Below are 27,859 nucleotides of genomic sequence, written 5' to 3' on the forward strand. Positions count from 1 at the left end.
CACATCCACTTTAGCAACGGTTAGCAGTGGTAAAGTGCTCAGAGTCCTAAGGCAAACAAGAAGATACAGTAAAAATGTGAGGCAAACAGGCAAAAAGATTGGAGGAATATCACCATAAGGCTGCCAAGTCTAACAATCCCCCACTCTTATCTGAGAGATCCAGACTAATTTCAGGCACAAGGGTTACCTTCCAACAGTGCATGGGCAACACCACTAAGGCTAGGTGCTTGGAAAGATCAAGAAACCCGAGTAGTAACAAAGGTATATGTGCACAACACTGTCTCCTGATGGACATGGTAGGCTCCAAACTGGGCCGGGACTCACAGCACATGATAGTGACAAGGGAGGAGGAGGAGGGGCAATGTGGCTGATTGCTGTGCTTCAAATGTACCCACACAATACTGCACTGAGTTATTGATCTCCAGGTTTGATGGACAATGGTTTGTAAGGCTGATTCAACTGTTATCAATAGAAGAATCATTGTCCTGTCTTATCCCTCTAATAGTTGGCGTGGGAGAATGCAAGGACTTCAGAAATCCATGTGCAACAAAAAGGCTGAAGACTTGAATGTGGCACAGGTGATGCATTCAGCCTCTGATCAAATGTTTCAAGTGCCTACAGAAAATCTATCTTTTTTATATAGCACTAAGGGGCATATTTATACTCTGTTTGCGCCAGATTTGCATCATTTTTTTTACGCAAATCCGGCACGAACCTAACTCCATATTTGTACTTTGGTTCCATCTAGTTTTGGAGTTTGTGTCATTTTCTGGACGTAAAAACCTACCTTGCGTTAATAAGATGATAGGTAGGCGTTCCCGTGCAAAAAATGACTCTAAGGCACTTGCACCTTATTTATCCTCCCACACAAAAATGACCCACGAGGAGACGGGCCTTAAAAAATGGTGCTAAGCCTGTTTAGCAACATATTTTAACGCCGGGGTCAGGGCAGGTGTTAGGAGACCTGTGGGCTCATTTCCATGGTCTCTGACCATGGAAGCAGTCCACAGGAGCCCTTCCCTGCATCCAGGGACACCCCATAACACCCTCACCCACCCTCACCCACCCTTGGAGGACACCCATTGATGGGGGGACCCATCCCAGATAAGTAGAGGTAGGTATTTTTTTTTAAGTGGCATAGGGGGGCCTAACTTGGGCCCCCCAACATGCCACTGTGCCCAATGACCATGCCCAGGGGACAGCAGTCCCCTGGGCATGGCCACTGGGCAGGGGGGCATGACTCCTGTCTTTGCTAAGGCAGGAGTAATTTCCATGGGGGATGTGCATAAAAAATGATGCTAGTCAGGTCAGAGTCATTTTTTTACGCTAGCCTGACTAGCGTCATTCTTTGCCGCACAACTCCCCTTATTCCCTAGACCTCCGCTGCCTGGTTAGTGTCATTTATTTTGGCGGTAACCAGGCCGCAGTGCCGGCAAGCGTCATTCCTTAAATATGATGCCCGGCTGGCACATAGGAATGGCGGTAGCCGCCGGTAATCTTTTTGCGTCAAAAAGTATAAATATGGGCCTTCATATCCTCATAGATCATCATCACACTCACCAATGAAGAGATGAAAGAGAACAGATGATCAGAATAGGATATTCTTCACAAAACATAGATAGGTACTGCTGTATTCTTAGTTGTTGTGGTAGCTGATTCTGAAACTTTGCTGTGTAATGAGCGAAAGCGCTTCCATTTGAACTTACCTAGTAGATTCTTAGCATTGTGTGTGTGTGTGTGTTTGTGTTAGTAAGTAGTAGACTCTTATACTATAGATGATGAACTACTCCTTCTTTCAATCCACTAGTTAGAGGTATGGCTGTTAAAATCACCACTAATGAAATCACCACTGCATCAAATAAGGTAACTAAGGTTACACACAACATAATTTAAGGAATTAAGGGTAAACAATTACATTTAATTTACCTTGATAGGTTTTAGAGTTGCCATTAAATTAGGCTACATCTAGTTTAATTTATCATTAAATAATTAAGGACTAAGGGGGTCTTTTCTACCCTGGTGGTCTATGACCGCCAGGGTAGGTGACGGAGGAAGCACCGCCAACAGGCTGGCGGTGCTTCCGGGGGCATTCTGACCGCGGCGGTAAAGCCGCGGTCAGAAAAGGGAAGCCGGCGGTTTCCTGCCGGCTTCCCGCTGCCCCAGGGAATCCTCCACGGCGGCGCTGCAAGCAGCGCCGCCATGGGGATTCCGACCCCCTTCCCGCCAGCCTGGTTCTGGCGGTTTTCACCGCCAGAACATGGCTGGCGGGAACGGGTGTCGTGGGGCCCCTGGGGGCCCCTGCAGTGCCCATGCCACAGGCATGGGCACTGCAGGGGCCCCCTAACAGGGCCCCACATAGATTTTCAGTGTCTGCGTGGCAAACACTGAAAATCGCGACGGGTGCAACTGCACCCGTCGCACCCCTTCGACTCCGCCGGCTCCATTCGCAGCCGGCATCCTCGTGGAAGGGGGTTTCCCGCTGGGCGGGCGGGCGGCCTTCTGGCGGTCGCCCGCCAGCCCAGCGGGAAACTCAGAATGACCACCGTGGTCTTTTGACCGCGGTACGGTCTTCTGGTGGTTCCCGCTTGGCTAGGAATGACCGCCTAAGTCTATGTTTAGTATTAGGGTTAGGTTGGCAGTATTAATTTAATTAAGTTTAATTTAAATGAATTAGGGATAGCGTTGCGATTTCCATTATGGCTATTGTTGGACATGGCCCTCTCTGCAGCGTCACCCCAAAACCTTTTGCCTTCCCCCTTCCCGTTTTCTAACCCATATTTTTGGCTTTTAGGACTATGTGCTCCTTACTAACGCTAACCATGCTAAAGTGCTTGCGTTCTCTCTTTTAAACATGATGAGATTGATTTACGTGCAATTGTCTCAATTAATTTACTTATAAATCAGTCAGTTAGTTAATATTCTTTAGTCGGCTTAAAAAGCTATAAAAGATTAAAAAATATACATTCACATTTCCATACTTCATTCAAAATATTAAAAGATCAGAAAAATAAGATACAAATAATGTAAAATATGCACACAGACGTTCAAGGAAATACATGTTACGAATGAAACTCCTCTCTCATGGCACTATCCCTAAATGTAATGACACATCAGCCACTAAAATAGGAATTGATAATACGTGGGGGAAAACGTACAATACATCTGTAAATAGTTTGCACAACTCCAGGTTCATGATTCATGAAGTTTCCTAATTATAATTGCATTTTTTTTAAAGTGTGAAACAGCCTAACAGGTTGCTGGCATACCTAGTTGTAAGAATAAAATCGTAGGCCTAGAGTGTCTGATGTTCATTTGACATAGAATAGAGACCAAATATTAAGATCATGGAATCGAGTATAAAGTGCAAAACAACATGAAATGACATGTACTTTGAGTGGATATACCATTGTATAGACACGTGGCAAATATAAATTGTGTTCTTCAAAGGAAAATCTACCATAAAGTGTACCGTTCTCAATCTAAAACAAGTCAAATACATTTAATCAATGCAATTCAAAATAACATTTAAAGAAGGTTCCATCCCAGCAGATGTGCAAATAGCAGAGTACCTAATTATCGTTGGCAAGGAGGAAACATGTTTTATCCATTGCTTCATATTGTAATCTATAGCTGTTTCACATTTTGTTTACAACAAAAAGTAATTGTAAGGAATTGGGTTACTGGTTGAATGTGATATGAATCCTGTACAAGCAGGAACTACAACCCTTCTCAGGATAAGTACAGGTAAACATCAAATTAACCTGTGCTCAACCTCGTTGGTAGCTTGGCAGCTACGCAGTCAGGCTTAACTGAGAGGCAAAGTGTAAAGTATTTGTGCAACACTTGAAAGTGTAAAAAAAATTAAAAATTAAACAAAAAGTATCCCGTACTAAGTTAAAAACAACTACAGCTGCATTTATTAAATAAAAAAAGACCGAAATGACAAAATCTAGTCTGTAGACTCTGAGTCTGGATTTTTAAAGAATAAAGTGTAAAATAGTGTCTAAAAGCAGAAATTTAAAAGTTCTGGCTGACCACGATGGAGCATGGGTCATATACAATCCCAGATTAGTCCCACTGAAGGTCTCAAGTTTTGTGCCAAGAGTTCAGTTTGCATTGGAGATGGTCACAGGGAACAAGCAGAGTGTTGCATATGGTGATCGATGCAGATCAGGCATCCCAGGCCAGCGGGCTGGAGATTTGTGTTGGCAGTCCACCAGGAGCTTCAAATTCCCCTTCGAGTCACTTTGGGTTTCGTAGAATTAAGATGAAGTTTCAGGTCCAGTTCTTCTTTGCCAGGCAGGAGGGCAGCAGGGAACAGGTAAGCACAGCAGGGCAGCAGTTCCTTTGGAGCAGCAGTTCACTAGAGTGGCAGTTCTTGTAGCAGCACAGACATTTTTCTTCCTGGCAGAGTACCCGGAGGTCCAGAAGTTTACTGAAGTGATGGTGTCTGAGATTTATACCCATTTGTGCCTTTGAAGTGGGATAAAAGCTTTTAGAAACTTTCCCTTTGAAGTCTCCCCTGTCGTGGCTCCAGACTAACTGCAAAGGGTATACAGCCCTTTGTGTGGCGGAAGAACACAGCCTGTTTAGTTGTAAGTGGGACTGTGCCCAGCTCCTCCCACCCATTCTGCAAGTGATGGCCCATCCAGGCATACCTACGCTCCCTAATGTGTGTGGCTGTCTAGGAGGAATACACAAAGCTCAATTCTCAACTACACCCAGTTATGTGACCAGAAGCAGGCTACAGGCTCTAAATGGCTAAGGTAAGAAAATACTGACTTCCTAAAAGTGGCATTTTTTCAAATTGCAATTTAAAATCCGACTTCACCATACATTAGGATTTAAAATTTGGATTCCAGAGACACCAAACCTGAACTGGTTATCTCTTTCTATTTGGAAAATATGTATAACACGTAGTAAGGCAACTCCTATGTTATCATATAGGAGAGTGAGGCCTTGCAGGAGTGAAAAAAATGCAGGAGTTTTGTTTTACTACTAGCACATGTAAAACTTAAAAGTACATGTCCAACTTTCTAAATACATTGCACTCTGCCTTTTGAGTTTTCCACGGCCTACCCTATGGTTGACTGATATGTATTAAAAAGGAAGGGTTGGGCATGGCAAAATGTTTATTTTGCCGGGTCGAAAGAGCATTTAAAACTGCACACACAGGCTTTGCAAGGGCAGGCCTGAGACGTGTTTGAGGGATTACATAAATCGATGGTTCAATAGTGCTGCAGGCCCAGAAGTAACATTTAATTTACAGGACCTGGGGGTACTGCGCTTTATTATGGACTTACAGTTAAAGTAAATATGACAGTTGTGGAGAAGTTAACATTACTGTTTTTTAGAGTGCAAAGCACCTGCACTTTAGCATTGGTCAGCAGTAGCAGAGTGCACAGATTCCCAAACGCCAGCAAAAATGAATCAGAAAAACAGGTCAGAGGGCCAAATGTTAGGGAAAACCACACCAATGATGCCAGTTATAACAAATATCAAAGTGGTTTCATACCAGGTAGGGGCACACACATGAATTTAAGGCGTTTATCCCGTGTTGTGCACTTGGTCATGGGAAAAGAGATGGCGGGGGCCCTCGTGGTGCTCAACATTGAAAAGGCCTTTGATTCCCTAAGTAGGGAGTATCTCTGGTGCACTGGATGAGCTTTGGTCAATGTTTCATGTGCTGGGGGTGACTTTTATATGAAGCACTGTTGGCCAGAGTGCATACCAGGAGTATCATTTCTGATCTATTGGAGATAGCGAGAGACAGAGATGCCCATTGACCCCATTGCTCTTTGCCCTGACTGTGGAGCTACTTGGTCTTCAGACCTACTTGGTGGCCACAGGCATCCCAATCGCCACAGCACACACATTATGTCAATGCATGCGGATGACACTCTTGTATACCTACTTCAGTCTGGAATAGCGGTTCCTTTCCTCATACAGATGATGAACACCTTTGGTGTCATGTCTGGTCGCCACATGAACACACAGAGGACTGTTGTGTTCCCCCTAGTGGCACGGGAGGGCGTAGCCAGGGAAGCCGTACCGGATGTGGGTGCTTTCTGGAGGGATGAATGCCTTCTGATACCTGGGGATTCAAGTGGCTCATACACCAGAGCAGCAATATGAAGTTCATTTATTGTGGAGAGGGTGTTGCATGGACTACAATCCTCAATTGTCTTTTGGAATACCCTGTCACTCTCTGTCATGGGACGCGTGGCTCTGAGCAAAATTGTACTACTCCCACTGTGCCAGTCTATGCTCCAGAATACTTTCTGCACTATTCCTTCACTACCTTTGCTGCACTTAATCCCCTTCTGTTCATTCTAGGATGAGAAGGGAAATCAAGTCGAGTGAAACTTGCTGTCCCAAAGCTGGACCTTGACAAAGGAAGGTTGGAGGTGCCAGATTTGCACCTCTATTACCGAGCAAGTCTTCTGCAATACGCAGAGCTTTGGTGCAAGGATATCTCAGATTGGGAGAAAGGACTGCTGGGAGTATTGATAGATGGGTCAGATCTCCCCCTACAGCTTCTGGGAGGCACTAGAAACTCTGTGAACTGCCCACACATTGTGCAACAAGTTATGGCAGAATGGGATGTAGCAATAGGTGGTGTATTCTGACGCCAGCCGTACGCCAGGCAGCTACCTCTTTGATGGTTGGGCCGCTCCAGAGGATGCACATGGTGATGATTATTGGCCAGTTGAAAGAGTGGGGATGCCAGTTGTTGGGGAATCTGTATCAGGGCAATGCCTTTATCTCCTTTGCGGAAGCCAAGGAAAACTTTGGTCTTGCTCTGGGTCAATTCCTACAATACGCAATAATCTCTTGCATGATCCAGGAACTAGAATCTGCATTCCGGCAGAAGTACAGGAGTTGCAGGTGCGGTGACTTATCTTGGAAATGAATTCCAGCAGGGCTGTGATCTTGCCCCTGCATACGGTACTCAAGCTAGACTGATGCACTGACACAATACGGATATATCAATTGTGTGATGCTGACCCTGGTGACCCCTTGACAGCCTGGGAGTGGGGCAGGGCATGCATGCAGGTTAGGTAGGTTGAGAGCAATGCAAGATGTAAACGGATGCAATTGAATTATCTGCACCGCACATACCTCACTCCCCAGAGGCATAGATTCTTCCCTGCATGCCACGAAGGGTTCCCAAGATGCAATTCCAGCCCGGCAATGTTTCTATACATGACCTGGAGCTGCCCACTGCTTGAGGATTATTGGCATGCAGTCCTGGAAGAGCACAGGGGCATCACTGCCATTCGTTTAGAGACGACACCCAGTCAATTGCCTACTTCGTCTTCTTCTGATCCTGCGGACCGAGGTAAATATTTGCATGCTCTTCGCATCTCTGGGATTACTATTGGCTAGGTGGCGCATAGCAATTCAGTGAATGGTGCCTGCACTGCCTCTGATAGACAAGTGGCAGGGGAATTTTTAAAAATGAGCCCTGGCAAGAGACAAGATTATGTGTGGTCAGAACCGATGAGAACGCTGAGAGAGACCTGGAAATGTGGAAAGAGGTGGTTAGCCAACTGATATTAACTGAACCAGCACTATGCCACCCTTGGTGAGCCGCAATGGCTCCCCTAGGGCTAATGCCTGAGGATAGATAACTTGGCCTGCCACAAAAAAGTGGAGGCAGAGTGTGTCTGAGAAAGGGAATGGAGTGTATCTAATGAGGAATGGTTGGGGGAACGGCTTAAACTGGACCACACAATAACCTGGAACTGAGTTGGGGGCACCTTGGTCCACTTTAAACATGAAGAGAGAGAGAGGTGGCCCTCTTGCTCCCACAGGTTGATACAACTGCACCAGATGCTACTACTCCTCACCACAAATCTGATCTACATTGCCACAGCTGCCACTGTTTATACTATTTTTTTGTTATTGTTTGTTACTCACTGCCTTGAATATTCTCCATTAATACCACTTAGCAGATGTCTGTGTCTTATGACTGTTGTACAATATGCCTGTCATATCTGTTATGCTCATTATCACCACCTCACATGTGTCTGGGTTATATGGCTGATGTACAACATGCCTGTCATGCTACCTATTATAACTAAAGTTTTGAAAAAAAATATTAAAATTCTTCCTCTTTCTAGCTGGCACCCCCCAACTGATTTGACCTTTTGTTGTCTTAGAAGGTCCACTAGTCATATTAAACGACTTAATAAAATTAACCTTTTAGGTCCAAACTGTCGATAAAGGATTAAAAAATGCCAACAAAAGTTGGAGGACAGTGGCTGTTCTCGATATACGGACTACATTGTCAGTATATAGATAGATGGGGATTAAACATGTCTACATCTTAGGTATGTCTTTCCTCTCAGCCATTAAAAAATTACTAACATTATTTGTGTAAAGCAAAAAAGAAAGGGAGCCAATATGCATACCTGACACACGTCTCTGAGTTCTAATTAGAGAGGTAGATTCACCTAAGGGCCCATAACATACTCTTGCAACAGTTTCCAAATGCATTTGTCTTATCAAGGTTAACAGTTTTTCCATCCCTAATTGCTCCATTCTATCCCGTAATTTAGCACAATTTACCAGATCAAACACACTTAAAAGATTCATAAATGCCAAGTGAAGTACCCCCCATTTTGCCAACACATATTTCCTAGTTTAAAGATAAAGATTAAAACATTGATCCACCATATCCATCCCAGGTCAGAAACCTTATAATTCCTTAGTAAAGTGGTACTACATGTACCCAGGCCTGTAAATTAAATGTTACTAGTAAGTCTGCAGCACTCATTGTACCACCCACTAAAGTAGCCTTTACAAACATGTCTCAGGCATGTCATTGCAGCCTGTGTGCAGTTTTGAAATGCCATTGTACCTGGCAAAATAAACCTTTTGCCAGGCCTAAACCTCCATTTTTAATACATATATGTCATGGCTGGGGTAGCCCTTTAACAACCCATAACGCAGAGTGTATTGTATTTAAGATAACATCAAGTCACCCTATTAAATTTAATTGCTAACTTTTCATTTAGAACAAGTAGAAATGTCAAGTTTGGTCTCAAATGAATTGTAATTTAAGACCTTCTTTAATGGTAAAGTTACAGTTCTAAAAATGCCACTTAAAGGAAGTTGGCATTTTCTTGTCCTAATCTTTGGTGCCTGCATTCTGTGTCCTGGGTCACATGACTGGGTATAGTTGGCATTTGGCATTTGTGTATTTGTCCCAGTCTATAAGACAAAGGGGTACTAGGTGTTGTCAGGATGGGACTTACATTACAGAACTTGACACCAGGCTATTGTCACCTTAAACCCCTTCTTGCCTGGGCAGGGCAAGGAAATTCCAGATGCGGGAAGAAGTCTGAAAGTTTCTCCGACTTCAAAGTTGGCACCAGACATAAATATGGACCATCAGACCTGCTCTTGAGTACTCTCTTGGACCTTTGTACACTACAGAGGAAGTACTGCCCTGCTCCCAGAGGACTACGTTGCTGCCCGGGGCCTACCCTGCTCTCTGAGAAGGAAGATTGGACATCCTCTGTTCATCCCAGGTTACCTGAGTAACTCCAAGTGTCAGCTGGCTGACCTCCTGCTCTGCGCTCCAGAGGCCTCCCTGCAACCCCCCAGCTAACCTGCTGCAACTGAACCTGCCTGGAACTGAACATGACTGAGTCCTTCTGGCCTCAGCTAGATTGAGTCCCTCATCCCCAAGAGGCACCACCCCATCAGAGTGCATTCCTCTGAAGAAAACAGAGAAATCCTGATGTTTTGTGCTCTTCGGGAACGAGAAAAAAGCCATTCATGCCTTGATTTTGCAGTCTGCAATGACCGTCAACGTGAAGCTCTGGTGAATCTAACTCATCTTACTACAGCAATGACCAGCAACACAAGATCTGCAGCTTTGCGCTTCATCACTGCCAGCTAGCAATGACTGCCAACGCAGAGCATCAGCAACGACCATCTTTGACGTCCAACAGGATCTTCGCGCTGCAGCAGCAACTGTCCATAATACCCCGGCAGCTCTTTGTGCTAGAGCAACAACCATCCATGATGCTATCCCTGCTCCTTGTGGCCTCTCTAATGAGAATTGTACTTTTTGTTCTGGACTTTGAGAAGATAACTTTTTTAGAGGGACTAACCTGATCCATGTATCCGTCCTGTGATCCATCGCAGTCGGTCTGAACTTGTGACTTTCACCTGGTGTACAGCATGAGCAGATGAATGCTAGTGGCCCATTTTGCTTTTAGGCACTCCACCTACTTAAAACTTTGAAACTGTATATATCTAAGGGTAGACGGACCTCACGGAGTTCTACTCCGCAGCATTCCATGGAGTTAGCTAAAAACGCTGCAAAATTCCACGGAGTTCTGCGTGCGGCAGATTCCCACCTTCCCTACATGACATATGCAAATAAATGATGTCCAGGCCCAGTGACCCCGCACCCAGTGCCAATAGACGAGAACCTTGTTTTAGTTTCTCGTCTATGGGCACTGGGTTGGAGGCAATGGGCCTTGACATTATTTATTTGCATATGTGCCGGGGGCTGTGCTTGGAAGAAATGAATCTTGCATTCTGAGCTCCACGGAAAACAACAAACTTGCCTTTCTTTTCAGTGGAGCTCTGCCTGCTTCTTTATTTACTAGCACAGCCACAGACCCCCCTCAAATGCAAATCCTGTCCATGCCCAGTGCCAGCCCCCGTGTGCACATAGTAGAGAAAGCAAAACGAGGATCTGAAGGCTGTCTGATTCCAGGGTCCACCCTGCCTCTCTGCCTCTCTCTGCCTCTACTTCTGGGCTGCTGAGGACAGTGAAAGGAGGGAGGCCTGGGTCTGGAGCTGGCACCGGTGCAGCACCTCATTAGCAGCTTGCAGGAACTCCACACCAACCAGCAGAAAGTAAAACCTTAGCTAGGGTTCCCTTTGCCTGTCGTAGGGCAAATATTTTTGGCTGAGTGTAAGGTGCAGACCAATTCCCAATTTTCCTTTGGAAAGTTAGGGGCCACTTGTATTTTGGTGTTATTACATTTTTTTCATTTATTTTTTTAAGAGAGGAAAACAGAGTAGAAGAAATAAAAAAATGAAAAGTGAAACCAGAGAGGAAGCTTTGTAAAAGAGCTCCAGACGAGGACCACCTACTGTCCGCAAGAGGCAAAATGCCTACAGCATCTGGTATTCCCTGGGGGTCTCCCATCCAAGTGCTAACCAGGCCTGCTTGGCTGCCGAGATCAGGAATATTCATGGTGGTATCTATGGCTGTAGGCAGTGAAAGCTGCCATTTCAGGCCTCTTGTGCTGATATAGCCCACCTACCTGGAGCCTTCTGTTCTCAACCAAACCTACTTCTTTTCACCAACGGCCCTCCTTCACAAACTTGCTAATGGGGGCCAAGCACACCCCGTGTCTTGCACCAGCCTTGCAATCGCTTCCTCTCCAATAACACAAAGGCTCAGACCACCCTTTCTTTAGGGCCCACGACTAGCAGCAGCAAACCAGCTCACCACCAGCAGCCTGGTATTTTCACAAAGTGCCTACCCATGCGTGCCACTGGGCTCTAAGGCACTCTCTCAGGCCGCACACATCTTCATGTGGCCGGGGTTGCTAGTCTACCACTCAGCAGCTGATTCTCCCCCGGTCTCTAGCTCTTCCTGCTGGCCTCTGCACCGTACCCTATAACACCACCTCCTTTCCCAGGAACAGGTTTTTTTCAAGTGGAGCTCAGACTACAAGTTTCCTTTTTTCCAAGTACAGACCTCCCTCGTATGCAAATCCTGTCCATGCCCAGTGCCAGGCCCCATGTGCACATAGAAGAGAAAGCGAAACGAGGGTCTGAATGCTGTCTGGGTCCACAGTCCCCACTGCCAGTGGCCTGGCTCTCTGCCTCTCTCTTCCCCCTGCTCCCAGGCTGCTGAGGACAGTGAAAGGAGGGAGGTCTGGTTCTGGAGCTGGCACAGGTGCAGCGCCTCAGCAGTAACTTGCAGCAGCTCCACATCAACAGGCAGAAAGCAAAGCCCTAGCTATGGATCTCCTTGCCTGTCATAGAGCAAATGTTGTCTTCATTTTGGGCCAAGGGTAAAGTGCAGCCCAGTTATGGGTCACACAGCCACAGCGCAGTTTGCACACCGGTGAGCTCTGCTCTGCTGCCGGGCTAGGGGAGCTTTTTGCCGAACTCCGCACTTCAAGCAGACTGCCGAAGTTCAAAAACTCTGTTAACCCCGCCAGTGGAGCGGAGCTCACCACCCATCTCCATAATATATCCAGTTCTATTGATTTGATTTTTGTCCCATTGTATTTATTACATTTGACTCTATTTTTCTAAATTGGGGTGGGATTTTTCTTGTGTTGTATTTTCACTTTATTACAGCTTGTGTGCTGCACAAATACTTTACATAGTGCCTCTAAGTTAATCCTGACTGCTTTTGTGCCAAGCTACAAGATGGTTCCGCACAGGTTAATTTAGTTACTTTTGTGGTTCACCCTGACAATGACTGTGGTTGTTGCTTGGGATTGGTGAGCACCTCCCTTAACCAATTACCCAATTTCTCAAAGCTCTGATTATTTTACTATGCATGTAATGGATTTAAATAAAAGAAAATAAATAAGGAGAAAGGTTAGAATGAGCATTGGAATCTATAATAAGGTTACGCACTGCACTTAATAAACTATAGGGGTCATTAAGACCCCGGCGGTCAGTGCTATAGTGGAGGTATTACCGCCAACAGGTTGGCGGCACCTACCTCCACTATTTTGAATTGGCGGTTTGGCCAAAGCCAAACTGCCAAGTCAACACACCGACCGCCATGGCGTTTTGACCCCGCCCACTGCCATGGTTTCCGTGGTTTCTGTACAGCCACGGAAACCATGGCGATAGGCACTATCAGTGCCAGGAAATTCCATGCCTGGCACTGCTAGGGGTCTCCCTCACCCCAATCCCCCTCCCAGACTCCTCCTCCACCCTCCCACTTCTCCTCCACCCTCCCCACATATACACACATGCACGCACATACATACACACCCATACACACATGCATACACACATTCACCCACGCATGAATACATACATACACACTCACTGCAAAACTCACAAACATAAATCCAGGCACACTCGCACTCACACAACACACACACCAACTCATGCACACACACATTATACACGCATGCACGCATTCAAACACAGTCACACACACCTCTACACATGCACACAACACCCCCCTTCTCCTGTTGGAGAACCCGAATTACCTGCTTGCAGGGGGTCCTCCGGCAGGACAAAGGACACGGTGCTGCTGCCATCAGCAGCATCTGCCAGCAAAACACCGCCATGATACGGTAGGCGGTGTTTTGCTGGCGTAACGCTGCTGCTTGCAGCAGTGCCACCTTACCACTGTCCGCTGCCATGACCGTCGCAGGAATTCCGCCAGCCTTCTAGCAGAATTCCGGCTACTGTCATAATGGCATAGACGGTCGGTAGCCACGGCGACGGTATGTTAGCGTCCGTCACCGTGGCAGTAGGCGGCATTTGCCGCCAATCTCATAATGAGGGCTCATATTTTAGTTTCACATAAGGGTTGTCATTAGGGTTATGTAACATTTAGTCATAAAACATAATTTAACAGAGGGCTAGGATCACAGCTAGCAATACTCTAGGTTTAATTAAACATGTAACTAAATAAGAAAGGTTAAAGACGTGGGACAGAGGTTTTGGTAAATTGATTTAAAAAGCTACCTTGTTAACCTAGTTGTAGTCAAGGTACTAGTATCTAATGCAACGGTACCTCAAACAGTGGCCTTAAACAAGTAACATGCAACTACTGTCAACGATACATACCTTCAATTAGAATCGTTCCTGTTTTAAAATGTAGCTGTTCATAACTCATAACTATTCATATCTATGTGCCAATTTCAATGTCTCAAGACCGGTGAGATGTGGTCTTGGAGGGAAGTGAATGTGGCTGTGTCGCTGCGTTATTTTGCAAATGTTTACATTTACAAAAATGTATTCCAAAAGTGCCCGTTATCTGAGCACTGCAGTAAATAACTTTCAGTTTCATAACTGTAGTGTTCTACGATCATCCATCAGGGAATGCCAAATTGGAGACTAAATACTGATATATTTGCTGGAAGATGCAACAACGTCGTTTGTATATGCGCCCATTTATAGAGAACCATAAGCGATCACTGCCAATTATGTAATCCAGTCAGAAATACAAATTTTGTTGCCTGCAGGAAAGGTATGTGAACAAAAAAAACCTTGTTCTTCGAAGTTTCTATGCACGGAGTAATTCCTATTTCATCTTCATCCCCCAAGGTTCAACGAGTTATTAGTCACTCACTTCTCAACCTACACATCCTGGATTGTTCTAGAGTCCATAGTGTAAGGAATTCCAAATTTTTTAATTGCAAAACTCCATGATACTTTCACTCTTTGCCTTATAATTCCAATGCAGAAAAAATAACCAACTTATGTTCCATCTCCTAGTTTTAATAATGATGGAAGGGTGCATTCAACAAAAGGAGTGTATTATGAATGACAGGAGCAATGAATTAGTGAGACTAATTTTAGCATGTGCAGTACTGGTAACGTCTGACAGTGTATGCAATGATTCGAACTGTACATTGATCTTGTTTCATGTTGTTTGTGGGTTTCGGTTCCACCTAAGTCCTACCAGTGAACAGGTTCAATAAAAATGCTACCCAACACAGTGGAAGGCAGCGACCCTTAGGTACTCACTCACAGGGCACTCGTTATGCCTCATACAAGAACTGATCGTCTTGTTCTGGGGCACCATGTTGGCGCAATGAGAGTTTAACTATTTTATCCTCATCTCACAAAAATAGTAAGAGGGTTGTCAATAGTGGTGAACTTTGCAGATAGATCTCACAATATAAGAAAAGCTACAAGGCCATTGTCTAGTATGTCACACCTGGTAGTCTGCACATATAAACTGGCTGTCTGTGGTCTTAGGCCTAAAGCCTGATTATCATATATACTTGTAAACTCAAACCACGGCAGACAGCGAGACAGTACCACTATAGGCATTACAATAGGAGACAATTATTGGCCTGAGTTAAGTGCTAAGATATTGCTATTCCCTGACCCATAGGAACAGCCACTGTGATTTCCCAAGTGACTACTGGTGAGGGAGTGATTGTGTGAACTGGCCCCTGCGGCCTTTCGGAAAGAGCCAGCCCTCAGGCACCACAAGCAGGGAAGAGACGGACTAAGCTGCAGAGTGTGGACTAGCACTGCGGACCCCTCTTGACAGTGGTGCAGTGACCACAGTGAGCAAGATGGGGAAAACCCAGACAACTGACTGTCAAGCGACTCCCTGTGGGCAAGTAACATCCTCCACAATGATGACACTGCAGGACCAGGGAGTGCGACAGGCTTCTTTGGAGACGGAGCTAACGCGGTGCTATCCACCATTGCACAAACCAGGTCCTCGCTAGAATCTAAAATAGATATTCTGGCATCCGACCTTAAACTGTTATTCGCAGACCACCGGAAACTTGCAAACAAGGTAAATGCAACAGAACAAGCACTTGACTCACTGCAACCAAAAGTCCTCACCATAGACACTACAATACAAGCACTTACCGAGTGAGATAAGGTTCTGGAATCACGGATTAAGGTCCCAGAAGGACACAGAAGGGAGGTCCCGCAGGAATAACGTTCGGGTTGTGGGGATTCCGGAGGGTCTTTTGTTTTTAAAAGGGTCACCTCCTTACTATTATTATTACCACCATTAGGTCTTCTTTTGCTGTTCACTGACTTTACCCAGTGCTCAGTTGTTCTGTGCTCACTTTTCACACTATGCACATTCACTTTTAGAACACTGATTACTCTTCTGGCATCAGCTAATGCTTCCTTCACTATCTTACAATTTCACAACCAGACGGCATCAACAATCAGTAAAAAATTGGTATGGATACTCCACTCAATACAAACCACTGCCAAATTCTCTGGACACATTCCATTACATCATTTTTAACCTATAGATACCACTACTCATTCGCGACTCACTGCTCTCTAAAGTGGTAGGGGGGGTGCAGCGCTCGTGGGGGATAACATTCAATAAAAAATAAATAAATAAAAACATACCTCTTCCGTTGCCACCACGCCGCTTTAGCAACACAAAAGGATGATGGATTGAAACTTTTCAAACACTCACCCCCAGTCACAGATCTGGGTTTAATCCATCATTCTTTTGCTCATTATGCCAACCCAGTTTGGACCCAGCCATATGCATATCAGTCTTGAACCTGTTCCCCATGGGACATGGGAACAGTCCATACCGAACTGCCAAGCCAGGTCCCTGGGCCGGAAACAAGGATCCTATGACCGGTTTCAGGGTATCACCCTTCATCAGCTAGGCTAGCTTGAATCCAGTGGCACAGTGAGCAAGGGACCCACGTCTCGGCATACCCTTCCCACTTAGGGCAACTTTAGCAACACAAAAGGATGATGGACGGAGTGTTGAAACTTTTCAAACACTCACCTCCAGTCACAGATCTGGGTTTAATCCATCGTTCTTTTGCTCACCATACCACCCCAGTTTGGACCCAGCCATATGTAAATCAGTCTTGACCATGTTCCCCCATCCCTCGTCGCTCCAGGCTGCAGGCACAGGCTCCCAGCCTGCCCTGTGACCAGACCTGACGCTGCTCAAAGCAGTGTTAGGATTGGCTGGGAGCACCCAGCAAGGGTTCTCCCAGGCAGACTGGGAGCCTGTGCAGGCTCTCTCCAGCCCGGCAACTCTGGGAGCCTGTGCAGGCTCTCTCCAGCCCGGCAACTGTGTTGCTGGGCTGGAGAGAGCCTACTACGCATTTGTGTTTGGCTGGCCCGAGACGGACGGACGAGCATACATGGGCACTGAGGGGAGTGCTCTGTTCACTCCCCTCAGTGCTCGTTACTCCCAATGCCCCTGCCCCTTTACAAGAAAACAATAATAAACACAGTTTATTATCATTTTCTTGTAAAGGTTTTGCAGCTGCTGGCGCGGGGGGCAGCTTAATGGAGGAGCTGCCCCTGCCACTACTATTAATCACATTATGGTGTCTAAATGAATCACTGTGTGACACAAGAATGTCCGGACATATGTATAATAGTTTCAGGTGTCCTAGAGACTCAAGCCCAGCAGTACCAAAACACATCTTGGGTTGTGTGTATGTGCTCTTTCAGAGCGGGCAAGACTAGCAGCTCCGCTACAATTGTTGCTTTTAGAGTGTATACAAGACTAATTTGCATATGATTGGCCCCTATCTGTAATGGTGCAGATTAAGTATAAAATGATTGAATGTAATTACCAATGGTTCCAACTGATTTGACGATTTTCAGCCGTACTGTTTTGAACGGTTTAGGCTTATCCTGAAAAGCCCCAATAAGACCTAAACCGTTAAGCAGAGCCTTGTTTCCCTGAAGCCAGCCATATTACTCATGACTGGTTTATGTTTGCCTGAGTAAACTCAGAAATTTGACACGCCTTGTAGTAAGTTGTGAACATTTTATCCGCTGCCCTGTTACTAACACCAACAAGATTTTAACCACTTAAATATTTAATTAATCTATCTCTGCAGTGGAAATGGGTCCTCCTCAGCTACACGTAAATGTGTCAGAAAAACACATGATCATCCACGCCATTGTTCGCCCACAATCCTGCAAAATGCTGACCTGGCTAGGAATAAAATATGAATGGACACGTTGGGAAATCGGGAAAGAATTCAAGGTAAGTCGGTTAGATCCAATGCTTAATTTGTGAATAAGAACGTGCTGGTGAACAAAGGCCTCCCTTAAACATGCGGCTGATGCAATTAAATGTGCAAACAAAGAATACTGAGGCAGCGTAATCCTGAAGCCATCTCGGGCCTCTTCAATCCATTTACAGCCACTCCCTGCCCCTTCAGCTCACTCTTACAGCTTTCTGTTTTCTCCTATTGTGACACTTTTGTTTTCCTCTTTCTCTGTCTTCCTCATATGTGTCTTTTGCTCGCAGTAAATGCTTGTGGCAGAAAAATAAGTGCAGCCCTAAAAAATAAGTGCTGGTGCCCTGCACCGGAAACAAGAAACACAAATTAAGCACTGGTTAATCAAATCACGTTGTGGTGTCCGTACAGGTGGCATCAGCAGTTTCGTACTTGATTTAATTCAAGAATTAAAAATGATTCTCCACAGTTTCCTAAGATCCAAGAGTGGTTCTTCGGAAATGTCTTTTATGTTGAAATGTTTGCTCGTCAATATAGAATCTGTGTATTAGAAAATGTCACTGTTAATATAAATGAGGCAGAAAACAAACAAACATTTGCAATGCAATAGGTCTCACGTTTGCTTGAGTTAGTGCTATTATCATTGTAAATTCATAACTGGACTTTTCTCTCCACATAAATTTAAATCTGCCATGCTAATTCCAATAGAATACCACTTTCACCACCCCACCATTTTACATGTAGGCCCTACCAGTGACTGTTTTTTTTGCAAGCTCTGTGGGCAGCGTCTTTCAAACTGCAGGACCCAACTCAGCCTGCACTGGGGTGTGCAGCCAGCCTGCCCTGTAACTGACAGGCTGAGTGAAGCAGCAGGGCGAGCAAAAGCATCTACACTCTCTTTACCCACCCATAGGCTGCTTTTCTGTTTTAACATGGTTGCCTCCTCCATGGTTGAGATTGCGGCTAGATAGTAAGTGTGGTGGGATGTCACTACTAACTTGTCATAAGTTATTACAAGAGAGTAGTGACATAATGTTCTCAATGGAGATGTGCCCTGAGATCAGAATACACATAAGACAACAAACCAGTCCACTTTATAGGGTTAATTGCATCACCCACTTCACTTACTATATTTTAACATTAATAACTTTTACCCCTTCTACTTTTTTCTAGTATCAGAGTCATTCTGCGACTGTTGAAGAAACTCTTGTTTACCTTGAAACTGGTTTATCAAAAGCCATTCTAGCTTTAGTTTATTACCGGTAAAGCACATTGACTCACAATATGGGGAAGAGTCACCTCAGATACAATCTTAAATACATATTTGTATTCCATGTCCTAATAGGTGGTAGGACCACATTTGTTAATAACAAAACCAGTGTTACACTAGGACTGCCAACAATGTATTTGTTACAGCGCCACCTCTAAAGGAAATTTAAAATATAATAATTGCAGGTTTTTGGTAGGAGGGCTACGTCACATTGCTTCTGGCAGTTTTGTGGGCCTGACGCGTCTTAAGCAGCAAGTGCAATTGCAGAGGCTCTTAACCTGTTGACTGCGTTTTCGGGTTGTACTGGGTGTATATTCAGAGTTCTGTCATAATGTGTGCTGTTGTAAGGTAGCGTGCGGTACATGTTAGTGGGCACATGTTCTGTAGTGAGCACATACCGGATCATAAGGCATGTCTGTCAAGTCAGATTCACTGGAGAGTTTCTTGGTACAGCATGAAAGAAGTTTACTGTGACCCAACTGAACTTATTTTATCCACCTAAGAAGGGTAAAAGACTGAGGCCCTCATTACAACATTGGCAGGCGGCAACCGCCACCCGTCAAGTTGTAACTGCTGTGCGGCTGCCAATGCGGCCGCACTCCAGCGGTGGCCATTACGAGATCCCCGCCAGCCCAGCTGGGATATCGGGCGCAACACGGGAGCCGACTCCAAATGTAGCTGGCGGTGTTGCGGCGGTGCGACGGGTGCAGTTGCACCCGTAGCGCTTTTCACTGTCTGCTATGCATACAGTGAAAAGCTTCATGGAGCCGTGGCATGCCTCTGGCATGGGCAGTGCAGGGGCCCCCAGGGGCCCCGCGACTCCCCTTTCCACCAGCCTTTGGGAGTGGGACTCGTACTCCCCTGTGCAGCGCTGGTAGCAGCGCTGCCTGGGGGATTACAACCGCCGGGACCAACGTGGCAGTAAACCGCCGGTTCTGGCAGTGCGACCGCGGCGCTTCCTCCGCGGTTGTAATTAGCAGGATTGCACCACCAGCCTGTTGACCGCCAGGGTTGTAATGAGGGCCTGAGTCAGCCCCCTCAGAATGTAAATTAATGGCCATAGTGCTTAGCCATGCAGTGGCCGCTGGTATTGTGGCTGCGATGACCCACTATGAAGGCGGGATAAGTTTGGGCATCGTGGATTAGACATATTCACAGAAAAATAATAATGGATGAGGTAAAAAAATATCAAACAGTGCAATTTTTTTATGTTTCTTTGACAGAAAACAAAGCATGCGCCCTTTGTTTTCAGCTCATTAAAAAAATAGGCTGTAACTTTGCTGTTTACACATTCCAGAAGGCAGACTGCGCCTTATCCTCACAAACCTCGAAGCAACTGATATTTTGTCAAACAGTGGCATGCCCAACTCAAGAATGTCCCAGCTTTATGTGAACATTTTCACAGGTTATCGAGCGGAGGCAAGATGTGCAAGTTACATTTCAAGTACCCCATGCGCAAGTTTGGAAAACTCCGAGTTTCATTGTATGGCGCTTGTGATCAGTGGAGTAGGAGACAATGCATTTCTGGGGGGACAGGGACAGGCTTGGGGGCTTTTCTATTGATCCTATACAAATCGCCTGTTGTTTACAAACTGCAGGCTCTTATAAATGTACACCGTCCTATAGTTTGGACTTGAAATAGGGAGACAGGAAGGCATATTGTCACAGTTTGAAAATATGTTTTATTGTTATTTATATTCACAAAATAATTAGACCAAATGTAAAATAACACGTTGATTAACCTTGCATCTTTATGCACCAAGCAAATAAAGGTAGGAGGGAAAAAAGTAAGAATAAGCGCTTTGTGCCCTGCACTAATCATGTCCCTCACCTCATGCAAACTGAAATCGCACTGGAGAAACCAAAAGCGATCAGGTGCAACTATTGTAAACTGTGCTCTGAAAGGGTAGTTCTAATAACACTTTTTACTCCTCTAAGTGATCTTGGGCAGCTCAGCTCCACATCAGTCAAAACTGGGAGCCTTTACACTAAAGAAGCTCTTGATGTTACAAGCTATATAATACATGGGATTCTGTAATACCTGTATGAACCCTAGTCTGTAATTTCTTTATAATCGGTTACTTGTAACGCGCCAAGTCACCGATCATAATGAAAAGACGTCAGAACTCAACAATTATAATGTTATTACAGTTGAGTTCTAATGTCACAATGCCTTCTGTCAGAGCCAGCAGCCAAGGTGAATGGCAGATCAGGTCATGGAGGATAATTAATGCAGCTGTTTAATGCAACACATGGAATGTTGCTTTTCTCTCTTCTGCTCTATTTTAGTAGCTTAAAATGACAAAAGCTATGCACTAAGGTTTTAAGTAATGTGTTGGAAAGTTGATGGTGTAACCATGTAATATATGGAATAAAGTATTCCCAGAGCATTCCTGATAAGGATATTACAAGTCATCTCGGAGTTCCATACCTTATAAACAGGCATTTGCAAAGCCAATAGGTCTCACCTATGCAAGAGCTATTGGCTTTGACAATGTGTTTTAGCCATGTGCACACTAATGTGGCTACTGTTCAGCATGGCTAAAAGTTAATGGCGTAAAGGAGAATGGTGTGCCATGGAGTGTAATCAACTGGTGTGGTGTAGAGTGTCACAGAGTGAGTAGAGTGTTATAAAGTGGAGTAGTGTCATAGAGTGGAGTAGAGTGGCAGAGTGTTGTAGAGTGGAGAGGCATAAAGAAGATGGAGTGGAGTGGCGTTGAGTGTACTGAAGTAACATGGAGTGGCATAGATAGTTGAGTGTCGTTGAGCATAGGACATTGTCGTATAGTGGAGTGGCATAAAGTCTTGTAGAGTGGAGTGGCGTAGAGTGGAGTAGACTATTGTAGATTGAAGTAGCATATAGTGGAGTGGCACAGAGTGCAGAAGTGGGTCATAGAATGGAGTGAAGTAAAATGACATGAAGTGGCTTAGAGTGAATTGCGTAGAGAGGCACAGAGTGGAGTAAAGTGTCGTACAGTGGCACAGAGTGGAGTAGAGTTTAATTGAGTAGACTGTTAGAGTGTAGTATCAAGGAGTGTCATGTCGTAGAGTGAAGTAGAGTGGTCTGGAGTGAAGTGGCATAGAGTGCAGTAGTACAGAGTAGTTGGCATAGAGTGCATTGGTTTTGAGTAAAGTGGTGTAGAGTGCATTGGTGCAGAGTGCACTTGTTTAGAGTACAGCGCAGTAGGTTGGAGTGGTGAAGAGGAGAGGGGCACAGAGTGGAATGGCACTGCACAGAGTGGAGCAGGGCACAGTGGGAAGAATGCAGTGATGCAGAGTAGTGTGCAGTAGCATAGAGTGCACTGGTGCAGAGTGCAGTAGAGTGGCATAGAGTTTAGCAGTGTAGAGTAGAGTGCAGTGGTGAAGAGTAGAGTGACGTAGAGTTGAGTGGCAAAGAATGCAGTGTTGCAGGGCAGAGTGTTGTAAAGGACAGTGGTGTAGAATCAAGTGGCATAAAATGCATTGGTGTGGAGTGCAGTTGCGTAGAGTGATGCAGAGCAGAATAGATTTGCATAGTGTGCAGTGTTGCAGAGTAGAGGGTCATAGAGTGCTGCAGTGTAGAGTGATGTAGAAAGCAGTGGCATAGAATGCAGTGGTGCAGAGTAGAATAAAGTGGCATAGAGTGCAGTGGCATAGAGTAGGGTGCTGCAGAGTACAGTATAGTTGTGAAGAGTAGAGTGGTACAGAGGAGAGTATAGTGATGTAGAGTGCAGCAGCGTAGAGTGGTGCAGAGCAGAGTGTCGCTAACTAGACTGGAGTGTTGCAGGGTAGATTGGAGGGGTGCAGGGTAGATTGGAGTGGATTAGCATAGTGTGTAGTTGCGTTGAGTGCAGTGGTGTACAGTAGATGGTTACGGAGTAGAGTTAAGTGCTCTAGAATGGAGTGGTGTAGAGTAGAATAGAATGGCATAGAGTGCAGTGGTGCAAAGTAGAGTAGCAGAGAGTTCAGTGGCATAGAGTGCATTGGTTTTGAGTAAAGTGGTTAAGAGTACATTGGTATAGAGTGCAGTGGTGTAGTGTGCATTGGTTAGAGTGGGATAGCATATATTGTAGTGGCATAGTGTAGAGTGGTGCAGGGTAAAGTGGCATAGAGTGGAGTGGTACAGCATAAATTGCATTGGCGTAGAGCACAGTGGCATAAAATAGCACCGAGTGGAGAAGAGTGACGTAGAGTGCAGTGGCCTAAAGTAGATTGTTTCAGAGTAGAGTGAAGTGGTGCAGAGTGGAGTGGTGAAGGGTAGAGTGCAGTGGCATGGAGTGGTGTAGGGTGGATTGGACTGGTATAGAGTATGGTATGCATGGTGTGGTAGCGTACTGCCATTACAGACAACACATCTTCAATTGAAATGACCATTACATTTGCACAGACATACAGTTTTACTGCTCAAAGTACATAGAGCATAAATGTTAATGTGTGGAAATGTCATTACCTAGTGTATTGATTTGTTTTGATCATATTTTAATATTTGTTTCCACCACACATATTCTTAAATATCTGCAAATTTAATTAACAGTCATTTACATTTTGTTGAGTGTTAGAATCAAATAGCATTCTCCAGCCTTCCTGCAACACACCCCCTGTAGCCAGGATGATTATCATATAAATCCTTTCACTTGGAAGCCAGAGAAAGATAAACGCCAAGCTCCATGGGAAGACAGAGCCTGTCATTTGACCTTGGTCTTTGAAACCACAGCAAATGTGGCAAGATAAGATCAAGAAGGCTGTTTACAGAAATAGAACACTGGTAGAAGGATACAGTAAACAAGAGATGATCCAAGGGAGGGACAAACTCAAACTGGACAGTCTATAACAAATACAGATAGCAAATAGAAATGAAGCAAATGTGGGTTACAAACCACAAAGCCAATGGTAAGCAATTGGCAGAATGCATAACTAGGGAAGCTTTCCAAATATCCCCTAAATGTCTTTAGCAAACCAGACCGCTGATTGGTCTGGTAGACTTCAACCTAATGAACTCAATTTTGGCCTTGTTCCTCTATATGGTTATGAAACTTCTGTTAATGTACAGCAAGGGGTAGATTATCCCTTACATTAAGAACTGTGAACTGAATTTTATAACCTCATGCAAGGCTGGGTGAACTTGCACACTGAACCTCCAAACCCCTATTCCCAGACCTGTGCACCGTCTGCCACCCCTACATCACTTGGAGGAGTGCTGTGAGAAATGGAACATTCACTATGAACCATTTATGATACACGTCAGAAGACTGACTGAGATAACTTGTCCTCTTTAACACAGATTACAATATATGCTGAACTACCACTCCCTTCCTTGAGACCCAAAGATATTCAAGGTCTGCTATGTACCTGTCTATTCCACGCTGCTGAAGACGATGATGTAGAACCATCCACCTCCCCTAGCCTAACCCACATATCAGAGTAAGGATACTGCGCCCATGAAATGCTGCCATTACTCAGATATCTGACAGCCTAGAATACAATATGCCATCTAAACACTGCAATAGTCAAACTACCCCTTGCTATTTAGGGCCTTTTACACACACTTTTATTGGCATGGTGTGCACTCGCTGTATTTTCCTGTAACATTGTGAAATGTGTGCAGATTTATGCTAATGCAATGATACGAACATTGTATTGCTGATGGCTTAGTTGGCTATCAACAGGGCCACTGGAATTATGCGTTGGTGCGCTGCAGTGTTTTTCACATAATTAATGTATTTGCCTCATTTGCCACAAAATCCATCTTCTGCTAAATAATCTGCAAATTTGAGCAAAAAAATCTTCTAATTCAAAAACGGTTCAAAAGTTACTAAAAACACAGTGACACGAGTTGCTGCACATTGGAAGGCCCCTTTGCAAAAGTTGACTGGTAACCTTTCTTTTGCTTGTTGCTATATTTAGGTGTTAGCCTGATACTAATGAGGTGTAGCCTAAGACCAGAGTCTGTTAACAAGTGCAAAAATGACAAAATAATAAAATACTATCACATGCTGCATAATTTGCCTCTGCTTGCTTCATAATGTAGATTTTCCTAGTAATTTATGACGGAAAGTCTTAATTTTATTAAAGACACGGAGGCGAATATTATGCGTTCTTTTCTTACTTTATTTTAGATAGCAGCAGTCAAGAACTACAGCTCCCAAGAGGAATAGCAACAGGCTGTCCAATGGGAGCAAAAACAGGAACTAGGATAGGCCAATCAGAAGGAACCCTCAACCATAGAGTATACCCTTGACTGCAAGCAGCCCTCTTTTCTTGAGCGAGCTAGTCAAATGGAGTCATAAAACAATGGGAAAATCAGACCAACGATTGCCAAAGCCAAGGAGACAGAACAAAAGTCTTGGACCACAGCGATGAAGCTAGAGGCCATTGAAGAAGGAAGATAATCCTGAGGAAGTTGGCAGCAGAAGTCCGTAGGTTTCTTTTTGAAGACGGATAGGATGGAGCCAGTGGCGTTATCCGGAAGCTGGAGGCAATGCAGGAGTCGCTGGGAGGGAGACAGAAAGTGCATGTTAATAAAAGTACTGCGGTGGGATAATATTCGCCTCCGTGTCTTTAATAAAATTAGGACTTTCCGTCATAGATGACTAGGAAAATCTACATTTTATGTCAAGACCGGAGGCTCTATTATGCGAGTTTAAAGCTTGTCAATAACCAAAGAAGATGCATTTTTAACAGGTTTACAATAAAAAGTTTTGAAAACATTGTCGTAAGACCAATCTGCGGACCTGAGAATGTCCTCTAAACTGGACCCCAGGGCGAAGGCTTTGGAGGCCATCGCTCCCCTGGAAGAGTGGGCTCCGAAAATAGAGGTATCAATCCCCGCCAGGGACATTATCCATTTAACCCAACGAGCCAAAGTTGCAGAAGACACTGGATTGTGTGGTTTGCGAAAAGAGATCAACAATTGATTGGAAGAGGACGTTCTCAGGTCGCCAGTTCTTTTTTCATATTCCTTTAAACAAAGACCTACGCACAGTTTTGGTTTGTCAGGGAAGAAAGGGTAGAAGACAGAATGTAAGTTAGTTTTGGTGCGTTTAGAAATATGGAACAAAACACCTGAGGGTAGAAATTGACGGGCAGACACGTCCAAAGACCTAACGTCCGACACTCTTTTGATAGAAATCAAACACAGCAACATAGTAAGCTTGGCAGAGAGCATTTTAAGAGATAGGTTTGAATTGTCTGGCCAGGAGAGGAGAAAATTTAACACTAGAGAAACATCCCAGATATGGGAATATTTGGCAGTTGGAGGTCTCGATAGTTTCACACCTTTCAGAAGACGGCATATTAAAGGGTGGCTTCCGATTGGTTTGCCATCAATATTCACGTGATTCATGGATATAGCAGATCTATAAAGGTTTATTGTCCGATAGGATTTACCCATACCCGCCTGGGCAGCTAGAAAATTGATAATTAAATTTAGATCTGTTGAAAAGGGATTGGCACGTTTTCCCACACACCAGCCTGACCAAAGAGACCAAGCTGATCGGTAGGCTCGCCTTGTGCCTGGCGCCCATGCATTATTGATGAACTCTGAAGCTTCCGACGAAATAGAGAAGGATTGTTGGGAAGGCCGGAAATGTTCCAAGCTGTCAGGGTTAGAGAATTGTTGAGAATGAGATTGTGGGGACGTCCAAAAGGATCCAAGAGAAGGGACGGAAACATCGGGAGTAAGATTGGAAACTCCACCGTTAGCTCGAGGAGGGGTGGAAACCAGGCTTGTGATTGCCAGAAAGGCACTACCATAACCAGGGACGCCTTTTGGCGTCGGACCTGATTTAAAACCCTGTTGATTAGAATGAAAGGAGGGAAAGCATAGTTGAAGGTCGTGGACCAATCTTGGAGGAAAGCATCCGTAGCTATGGCTAGAGGATCCGGACGCCAACTGAAGAAATGTGGCAGTTGAGTGTTGAGCCTGGATGCAAAGAGATCTATTTGTAAAGGACCCCATTTTCTTTTGATTTGAAGAAAAACTGAGGGATGTAGTTTCCAGTCGCTGGAATCCGTGAGATGGCGCGAGTGCCAGTCTGCGTTGGAATTCAGGGAGCCTGGAAGATATTCGGCCAAGAGAGAAAATTTGTGGGTCAGACAAAAGTCCCAGAGGCTCTTGGCAAGAAGCGCCAGGGGTCTGGACCTTGTGCCTCCTAAGTGGTTGATATAACGAACCGCAGAAATGTTGTCCATACGGAGTAGGATGGAACATCTTGCTCTGGTTTTTGTAAAACTTTTGATTGCAAAGGAGCCTGCAAGAAGCTCTAAACAATTTATGTGCAATCTGGACTCCTCTGCGGACCATATACCTCCAGTCGATATCGAACCACAGCGGGCGCCCCAGCCCGTGAGACTTGCATCTGATTCTAATACAAGATCGGGCACTGAGGGGAAGATGGATCTGCCGTTCCAAGCTTCTAAATGGGATATCCACCATTGAATCTCCATTTGAGATTCTTGATCTAGCGACACCAGGTCGGAAAAGGCCAAACCTTGCGGAGATGAAGGAGTTTTAGATGTTGGAGGGCGTGGTAGTGAAGTGGACCTGGAAAAATGGCCTGTATTGAAGAGGAGAGAAGGCCGACGACTCTTGCAAGAGCTCTGAGGGAAATAGAATCTTTTTGGAGTGTCAGAACTAGCTCCTTTTTGATTGCGGAGACTTTGGCATGAGGAAGGAAAAGAGAGGCCAATACAGAGTCTATCTGGAAGCCCAGGAATTCTATTTGCTGTAAAGGAATCACCGCAGATTTTTTGTGATTTATGAGGAAACCGAGATCTGTGAGGAGAGTGGAAGTTATCTGGAGATGAGATAGAAGAGAAGACTTGCTTTGGTGCATGATAAGGATATCGTCGAGATAGATAATAAATCTGATACCCAGAGATGGAAGGTAGGCCACGACTGGTTTCAAAAGTTTTGTGAAGCACCAAG

The 27,859-nt window shown here is 44.9% G+C and overlaps 1 protein-coding gene across 1 annotated transcript in view; it reads left to right on the forward strand.

Annotated features, from left to right (window-relative positions):
* Positions 1 to 27,859, forward strand: part of IFNLR1 (interferon lambda receptor 1) — a 265,360-nt gene that overhangs the window by 163,527 nt on the left and 73,974 nt on the right. The window contains exon 4 of the mRNA XM_069223952.1: positions 17,559 to 17,707. Within this exon, the coding sequence (XP_069080053.1) occupies positions 17,559 to 17,707 (149 nt within the window). The remainder of the gene's footprint in view (positions 1 to 17,558; positions 17,708 to 27,859) is intronic.

This window comes from Pleurodeles waltl, chromosome 3_1, assembly GCF_031143425.1.
Source record: "Pleurodeles waltl isolate 20211129_DDA chromosome 3_1, aPleWal1.hap1.20221129, whole genome shotgun sequence".
Lineage (NCBI taxonomy): Eukaryota > Metazoa > Chordata > Amphibia > Caudata > Salamandridae > Pleurodeles > Pleurodeles waltl.